General features: G+C 39.7%; 1 protein-coding gene across 1 annotated transcript in view; it reads right to left on the bottom strand.

Annotated features, from left to right (window-relative positions):
- The window catches only part of fes (FES proto-oncogene, tyrosine kinase), a gene marked incomplete at its 3' end in the record, with an annotated part of 21386 nt that extends 12931 nt beyond the window's left edge, over window positions 1-8455 (bottom strand). The window contains 4 exon segments of the mRNA XM_014025807.1: window positions 617-800; window positions 914-1010; window positions 7551-7724; window positions 8170-8455. Coding sequence (XP_013881261.1) covers window positions 617-800; window positions 914-1010; window positions 7551-7724; window positions 8170-8394 — 680 coding nt within the window.
- Window positions 8456-9348: the final 893 nt, after the last annotated feature.

Below are 9348 nucleotides of genomic sequence, written 5' to 3'. Positions count from 1 at the left end.
TGGTGAAAATTTCATGTCATTAGCACCTCTAGTAATATATTTACTGAGAAAAATGGTGACGTGTTCAATACTTATTTTACCCGCTGTATGTGTTGAAAATAACTCACAGCTAACATTGCACCAAAATAGCTCACTGTCCATAAAACTGTCTGAGTTGCCAAGGCTGTTTAGCTGCAGCAGCCATCTTGAACATGAAGTAATCATTAATCTACAACTGAGTGACTTTTTGAGTCAACCTGACTTAAGGCAGCTGCTAAAATCAGCTGAAACAAAGATAAAAATAGCTCCAATTCCGTCAGTTTTACAGATATTGAGCAACAGTTTGAAGTGGTGGTGGTCATCCCCTTCTCACTGAGCGTTGACTGATGTGCTTCCCTTCAATGAAAGGGAATTCAGAAGATAACGCTAATAGTAGTCACGTTCTAAACTACATAAACAAATATTAACATGTTTATGATGGAAATAAATGAAAACAACTAAAAACTATGTAAAATTAATTGTAAATTTGAGTGTTTTTAAAACTGCAACAGTGTTCAGTTTTTCTGTTTCTCTGCTGTTTGGAAATAAATTTCCTTTGTTCCTTCAGCCAGTGAAATCTCCCCGGGTGTGACCTTACAGGATGAGCACCATCTCCTCTTGCAGAGTCTGCAGCGCGCGGAGCAGAGCCGGCTGCATCTGGCTGCAGTGATGCTGATGGTAAACCTGGGCAGCTTGCACAGACAGGACGTACTCGTTGTGGAGCTCGTGGAGTTTCGCCACAGCCTTGATGTAACGCTCTCTGTTTTTGTCTCGGTCCTTGTCTGCACACAGACGAATCGAGTTAAACAAGAGAAAAAGAAAAAAAAAGAAGGAGACGCCACAGGGCCTCAGCCTGAAACTGATTCAGGAAGTAAAGAATGTGTGGAAATCCCACCTTTACTCGTGTCCTGGTACTTTCTTTTTGCCTGAGCTGCATCTTTCAGAGCCTGTCTGTAGCTGTTCTTCAGTCTCTCTAGCTCAGTGCAGGTCACCTTAAAAAAACAATATTTTAAAATCAGATTTAAAAAGTAAATTCGATTTCTCCTGTTCTGAGAAACAATAAAACACTTTGAAAGAAGCTGCACTTTGATTTAGCCACACATCTGTAAAGTAAAATATGAGTGAATTTCTGTATTTGAGCTTGAGTGAGCATCGAGTTTGTAAAGAACAAACACAAACACACACAGGAAGGGGACAGCAGACCTGATGTGTGTCTCTGCAGGGGGAACACGAAACATGAGAAAACACTAGATGAGGAAATGATTTGACCTTTGTTGTGGAACTTAGCAGCAAGGTTTCGCCTGCCACTCTCTGATGGCATCTCTCACGCTGTTTTCTTCAATGCCGCTCCCTCTTTTAATCACATCAGAACATCTCAGTCCTGCAGAACCACACAGCCGGGCTCAAACAGTCGGGCTTGGTCAGCAGCTTTAGAGCAAAGTGTTGAAAACAAACTGCAGCGCCGCACAGATCGGCGCTCATGTTCGCATCGTTTGCTTGATGTAATTGGACAATAAAGGCGAGACGAAGCAGCCACCGGTTTGAAATGACATCAAATGTGTTTTTCTTTCTGTTTGAGGTTCATTTGTCTGACGGGATGATTATAAAGCTGCCACCTCGCCTGCATACGGATCACATCCTCTAAGACACGTGACAAACTGAAGGCCTGCAGGCCAAATGTGGGCCGCCACGTTTTAGGTGGCCTGTGAGAACTTCAAAGATGGTGTCATGTCTTAAAATAAGCTGCTTTAAAACCAGCATGGACCATAAACTACATCTCTCATAATGCATGTTGATTATTTTACGCAGGAACTGATGCTGCGTTCCAGTTGTCCTCGGAGGTCGTAGCTTCGAGCCTCCGAGTTCTATTTTTCAACTGGAGCACCCCATGAAGCCGTAGTTTCGAGTCGAGAAGTCGGCGCATCCAAACCATACCCGAGCAGCCCGAGCATGCGTTACGCCATCATTTCAACATGGCTGCTGCGCGCATGTTTCTCTAAGCTAACGGCTAATGTTGAGCAGTAATCAAACGTACACAAGCACCATTCCCATTATTTAACAGACGGAAAGTAAGAAGAGAGGAGGCAGAATAAAAACGAGTGTAACTTGTTTGTTTATTTTCCCTTTTTATATTTGTTTAATGTACGTAGCGTACTAGCATGCTTGTCTGAGCTAACCGCTAACGTTGCTAGTCTTGCATGCAAACAAATGTGGCTTCTGTGTTGTTTATTTTACATTACGTCAGACGTACTTGTAGTGCTTTATAGTGAAAAATACCTTGTAGAGCACTATTATTGTACGTTTTATTGTTGCAGAGCAAAATATAGAAACGCTTTTTCCCATGTTTGAAACCGGAACACTGTCAGCTCTGAACTGACGTCAGTCCGGCTTCAGAATTTCGAGTTCCGATACAACTGGAACGCAGCATGACAGCATCCCACCACTAGTACACAGGGTTTAAAAGCAGCTGGCAACTGGTTAAATTTGTTGTATAAAATCTCTATTTCGACGCATTTTCCCTGCTACTTTTGCTGCCGTCCGGTTAATTGGGAATTTCAAACTTACATGATGTAAATTTAAACCGGAATGCCCTGTCAGTAAATGATTGAGTTCAGAACACAGGATGCCGGCTATACTCACCACAACTCAGTCAGTAAAACTCTCTTACTTTTACTAGTATTTCTGCATTATGTATGTCACATTTATTCGTACACTTCAGCTTTTATAAGAGGACGTGTTAAAACAATGTTACTAAGCAGGAAATACCACATAGAGCTCAGTTATTGTTTGTTAGTGGTGCTCAGTCGTATGAGACGAGGAACATGACGTTTTGTGTTTTTAGTCTAACTGGCTCTTTGAGGACCACCATAATGACCCTCAGTAAAAATGACCTAAAACATCACAAAATGTATGTCTGAGTCACAGTTTAAAACGTTTTTATTTTAATTATTTAGCTCCGCAGGATTGTTTACTTTTAATTTAAGTCCAAAAATAGTGAAAGTGAAAGGCAAATAAAATTGCTCATCCACTGGACCAATCACAGAGAGTCTCACCAGCAGCTCGTTTTTTAACTTTCTTCTGTTTACAACTATTTGTTCCTTTTGCAGACAAATTAAAACTGCTTGGTAAGGCTGAATAAAGTGATTTTTATTACTACTTTTGTCAGGAATATAAAATAAAGTCTCTGGTTTGGATAAATATCCCAGCAGTTCATCAGTTTCTGTCGTGTGACTGAAAAACAGAACATCTATAACACCTTTGAATTTACAGATCTGGTATAGGTTTGTTTTGTTTTGTTTTGTTTTGTTTGTTTCCTTTTAAATGCTTTGAATAAAAAACATTTCAAACTCAACAACTTCACTATTACAATAAAAGAGACTAAACACTTTTATAAAGTTCAGCTTTTAGTTCCTGTAATTGGAACTTTTGGTCAATGAAGTCAAATATTTCTGCAAAAATAGCCACGAAAAGAGTAGAAGTAATAAATATTCAATTAAATAAAACCTCTGATTATTTTCAGCAGTGCTTTTCTTTCCTTTAAGACCTTTTTTGTCAGTGCGTGTAGTTAAGTGTTTACAGGTTACATGTGTTCAATAATATAGTGTATTTTGACTTCTTTGGTTCTTCAGGATTTCTGGAGATCATTCAGGGTTTTTCTTTTAACTTTGGCAGCTTTTTGTTCATTTTTCTGTCCAGTCCTTTGACCTGATCATGACTTTGTGCAGGATTTACAACATGAGGACTAAAAAAGAAACATCATCAGGCTGAAATACCTCACTGCAGCTGATGGAAAGAGTCTGAAAATCACATAAAAAAGAGAAGAAATCCTGTCCTCTTGATAAATTGTTTTACTCTAACAATGATCCAGAATATGTATTTAAAATCTCTTTTAGTTGCAGTCACACCAGTAATCTAATCTTCACACCATCTTGTCTGGCCAGGTGAGCTGGCAGCTCCTCTCTGCAGACAGAAGCAAACTGAAACCACAGGCCAGACGTGGTGTTTACCGTAAATGCTAGAAAGGCTACACCACCCATCAAATTACTGTAAACGCTTTTTAAAAAGGGATCTGTTGATTAAAATTAGTTACAGTAACTCATAGAAAAGTTGTGGTGTTTAAATTGAATTATCACAAATTATAGAAAAGCTGCTCCATCTAAAACGAAGGATCTTAAATGTCTAAAAGTTGAGCTACAATGAATGATGGTACATGCAGGAAACTGTATGAATTACCATAAACTAAGCTGAACCACCAACAATGAATGAAATGTGAGAAACAGACCTATATTATTAAAAAAATCTTTCTTCTGAAATGTAACAACCAACCTGGGTCCAGAAAAGACGTCTTTTGGGTCTTGATCTGGACCACGGTCCACCATTTGGGAACTCCTAAGCTACAGTTTTTAGCTGAAAGCTCTTTAGAACCTCTTTGTTTGTGATGAAGTGCTTTATGTGTCAGTCTGTGTTATGTTTGTTTTTTTGTTTTTGTTTTTTTTTCCTCACAGAAATGGGAACAACTTGTGATCTGTTAACTTGCTTGTCGTTTAGGAACCTTTTTATGCCTGAATGATTCAAATGTCAAAGTGAAATACAAAAAAAAAAAAAAAAAAAAAAAAAAACCCTAAAAACTGTGTTGAATTGAATTAAGCTGAATTTTTTTTTTCAGAAAGTCTGTAAGAGAGATGGAGAAGAAACCTGACTGCTTAAAACAATAATATATACTGCAGACATGAGGGACGGCTCTAGACTTTTACACAGTAATGTTCATTTATTTATTTATTTATTTATTTGTTTGTTTATTTATTTATTATTTGCCTGCTTTCATTTAGCCAGGCAAATCCCATTTTTGCAAGAGAGGCCAAGGCCTATAATCCAGTTTTGGGGATTTGTTACTTTTAACTGAGACAAAAAAAAAAAAGCCAGAATAATCTCCAACAGGAACTTACATCAGTGTGGCTCTGTGAGGACCCACTGCTCCTAATGGTGTCCAAACCCCAATAAGCTTAAATACTGTTTTAGAGTGGGGAGGTCAGGTTTGGGACTATGATGTGAGCTGAGTTTAGGTTTTAGGGTTAGGTGTCATTCAATCAATATTYATTTATACAACCCTTTCCAACAGGGTTTCACAAAGTGCTTCAAAATAAAAGAGTTAAAAACAAATCATAAATGACACGAAAATACCAGAAAGTTACTGGTTATTAAAAGTCTGCCTGAATAAAAAGGTTTTAAGATTACATTTAAAAAGGCCCAGATCAGCGAGGGAACACCAGTCCTGAGGTGATTGGTTCTACAGTCTGGGTGCAGCGACCCAAAAGGCCCGGTCAGCYTAACGTTTGATTTAATTTAAGGACAAACAGTAAAGAAGTATTAGTTGATCTTAAAGATCTCTTATACTCTTGAAAAACYACCGTAAAAATGCCAGTTACTTTAACACCCACAGTGTTAATTTCAACACCAACAAAGTTTCTATATGTCCACACTCGCTGGTGTTACAATAACATTTGTGAAAGTGTTAAATTTAAACACGCATTTTTACCTCCGCCAAGGGTGAGGTAATGTTTTCGGTCGTGTCTGTCTGTCTGTCTGTCTGTCTGTCTGTCTGTCTGTCTGTCTGTCTGTCTGTCTGTCTGTCTGTCTGTCTGTCTGTCTGTCTGTCTGTCTGTGGGCAACATTACTCAAAAATTTGTGGATGGATTGTCATGACAGTTTTACCACATGTGGGTACWGGGCAAAGGAACACACCTTTAAATTTTGGTGATGTTCTGGATCACGATGCGGATACAGAACTTTTTTTTTTCTTTCAACACTCTGAGATCGGCAAAGCTGTGATGCTTTCACGGGGCTTCTGTAAAAAAACTGTGAGCTGGATTGGACAGCATGGACTTCAAACTTTATAAAATAATGTTAAAATTAGATTGAATGATGAATAATTTTTGCCATAATATGCGCATTTACAGAACGTTTTGTGACCAGGAAGTGCGTGACTGCACCATGAAACCTATTTTTCCCATTTCCTCAAACACACCGCATTTCCGAAACAACCATTCAAACAGTATCTCGCTACTAGGCTTGTAAACAGAGAGCTGCCGGGCTTCAAAGTTTGGAGACGGGGGGAGCCAGGAAGCACTTTATTAAGAGAGTCAAACCATTACAAACTCATACAAGGGGATAAAACAGATGTTTTACATGGTGAAATGTGACTGATGAAAACTTAGGAGCTTAATCCGACACCAGTTTGACGATGAATAACGTCGGATGATGAGTCTGACTTTTTTTTCACATTGGACTCCACCGAGAAGAAATCCCGTGCATACTGCCTGCTTAAATGTTCGCTACGTCAGAACTTATTTGGCAAATGTGTTTCCATCTTTGCTTTTGGGCGTTAACTCTTACAGGATGGGGGGAATTGGTCTTGGCGGAGGTTTGCACTCTCCGAGTGCTTCTAGTTTGTTAAATTAACACCAACCAGTGTTTAATATTCAACAATACTGGGTGTYACATCAGGATTTCAACAGTGTTAAAATCAAGTGTTAAAAGCAACACCATTGTATTATTATTATTAACAAWGGGAATTATGGTGTTAAAAAGGTTAACAGACACTAAAAGGTGTAAATTCATCACTTAGAGTTAAAATCAAACTCTTTGTAGTGTTGCATAAATACTGCTCAGTATTTAGCATAAGGAATAATGGAGTCACTCTTCACACACCAGGACATACCTCTCACTCATGGTGTCGATTTTTGGYGGATAACATAAACTTTAAGTTGAACAACTTGATCAAACTGAACAAGAAAACTAACCTGAACAACTCATTTTTACTCTCATGACCTTTAATTGTCATAAACATGTTAAAACATCATTTCTACAAGRTTACCCAGCATTCCGTTGACATGAGGTGGAAGAGGGCGGAGCTTTTCAGAATACTTCTTTCAACACTGCATGGTGTTCAATAACAACACTGTTAAGTGTTATATAAGACKTAACAGTGGGCGGAGCTTATTKAACACTGTCCAGTGTTGACACAACACTGAGGAAATCAACACTGTGMATTAACACCAACACTGGGTGYTAGTTTACTCACAAMGTGTTAAAATAACACAAGGGGGGTGTTAAATCAACACCCAAAAGTTTAACACTGAAATTTTAACACTCCTGTTTTTGCTAAATTAGTTCTAAAAACAGACTGGAAACCAATGGAGAGAAAATAAAGTGTGTGGTTTGATTGTAGAAATGAATGAAAAATAAATGGAAGATGAGGACTGTGTGTGTGTGTGTGTGTGTGTGTGGTACACACAGCCAGGTGAAGACCCACTGTTCCTTATGGGGACAAAAGCCCGGTCACTGTTGGGGGAAATACCATTGGTGGGTCAAAGGTTAGGTTTAGGACTAAGATGTGAATTGAGTTATGTTAGGTTTAGGGTCAGGGGTCAGGGTTAGGCTGTAGAAATGATTGGAAAATGAATGGAAGTCAATGCAAGTTCCCCACGAGGACAGAAAACCCAACAAACGTRTGTGTGTGTTCGGTTCCCCACCTTGTTGAGCTCCTGCCTCAGAAGGTTCCAGTGCTCGGCGTACGTTTTGCGCAGCTGCTGTTTGTCTCTGATGAGCAGGGTCAGTTTGCTGATGGGCCCGTCCTGCAGGTCTTCGGAGCGCCTCTTCATGATCTGACTGAGGGACTCCGTCTGCGACACCAGCACCCCCCAGGACTGAGAGACAAAAGAACAAAAACAGGTCAGGAGCCACCTCTCGTGTAGAGAACTGCTGACAGCGTCACGCCTGACTGCTTCAGGAGCTCATATGTCAGATTATTTTCTTCAAACATTTATAACTGGGTTTTTTTTTCACATTTCAGTGACTGACTTTACATTTTTACAACGTGATGCATTTTAATGTTTGCTTAACATTTTTGAATAATTCATGAAGATGTGCTGATTGGAGATTCTGTGCATCTGAAAGATTACAAATATACAGCAGCCTCAGTTATGGAGACTGAAGTAAAAACTGTCAAATAATGAGACCACATGAAGGAACAGGTTATTTGTACCCTAACCTTTGACACTGGGGATATTTTGGGTCTTTCTGACACACTGAATCAGAGGAGCCTGATGTCCTGAGCTCATGTGACTCCACCTGCTGAAGGAAGGAGCTCACCTTGTTGAGCTGGCTGATGTAATCCAGGCCTGCGCTGCTCTGAGGTCGCTCCATTTTCTCAGCCATGGCAGTCATCTGGTGCAGCTGTGCTGAAAACTCCCGCTCGCTCTTGGCCCTCTGACCCATCCACTTCTTCATGACCTCCATCAGATGAAGCTCTGAGTCCAGCAGCCTCAGAACAGCGGCGTGAGCCTGTGGACAACGGAGATCCTCCCCAAATCCCATCTCTGGACCAGGAGCAGCTCTCCTCCTGCCTGTGATTGAGCCGAGTGGAGAGCTGAGAGCTGCTGCTGTGTTGGACAAATGTCTCGCTTTGTTTCACTTCCCTGTGTGCAGAAAGAGCTCAGCGGTTCATGTGGGGCAGGACTTCCTCATATCTGTTTGAACCTGGTTCAGCTTTCAATTTACGGCCTTCAACTTCAGCTGAGTGACTCTTTACCTCCTGATTTATGACAGTGTTGTTACCACAACAAAACTGTTATGTTTGTGAAGAAATACATACAAAATAATTTAAAAAAACAAGATTTCAGCCTATCTGTACATCACATCATGACCACTRTTTATCTGTTGGTCTGAGACACAAACACAGAGTTAATCAAGCTGTGACAGCAGGCTTTTCTGCATCTTTAACAATTCATAGCTGAGGGCTAGAAGATACTTTAGCACAAAAAGTAATGACATTTGTGTGTTTGGTAGATTATTTCGTTGTTGTAAGCTTTGTAGAAATAAATCTTACACCGTTTAAAAGCCAGTTCATTTCCCTTAAATGGTGCCACATTTGTAAGGAACATGCATTTGTGGGATGAGAGTATTTGGGTTGTGCTCATGAAATATTTGCCAATGTCTCTCTTGCAAACAGTTTATTCTGCTGTTGCTATTGATTCTGGTTTAGAGCTTCTGGTATCCTCAGATACTGCCAATCATAAGATTTATTGCCAAGAATCATTGCTACAAAACAGAAACAATCGACCAAACACTGATTTCCTTACTTTTTGTGCTAAATTCTGTAAAAAAAAAAATAAAAAGATGGAGTCCAGAGTCACATTAAGGATGCTATGTGATCCAGAAAAGCCTTAAAGAGGACATATTCAAAGTTCACTTTTTTGTTTTGCTGTTAAATGTGTTTTGTTGTGTATGTGGGGTCTCTAGCAGTGCAGAAAAGTTTAATTGAATGTCTCC

Source organism: Austrofundulus limnaeus, unplaced genomic scaffold (assembly GCF_001266775.1).
Source record: "Austrofundulus limnaeus strain Quisiro unplaced genomic scaffold, Austrofundulus_limnaeus-1.0 Scaffold5, whole genome shotgun sequence".
Classification (NCBI taxonomy): domain Eukaryota; kingdom Metazoa; phylum Chordata; class Actinopteri; order Cyprinodontiformes; family Rivulidae; genus Austrofundulus; species Austrofundulus limnaeus.
Note: the sequence above shows the minus strand (reverse complement) of the source record. Positions and strands in the feature narration are given on the sequence as shown.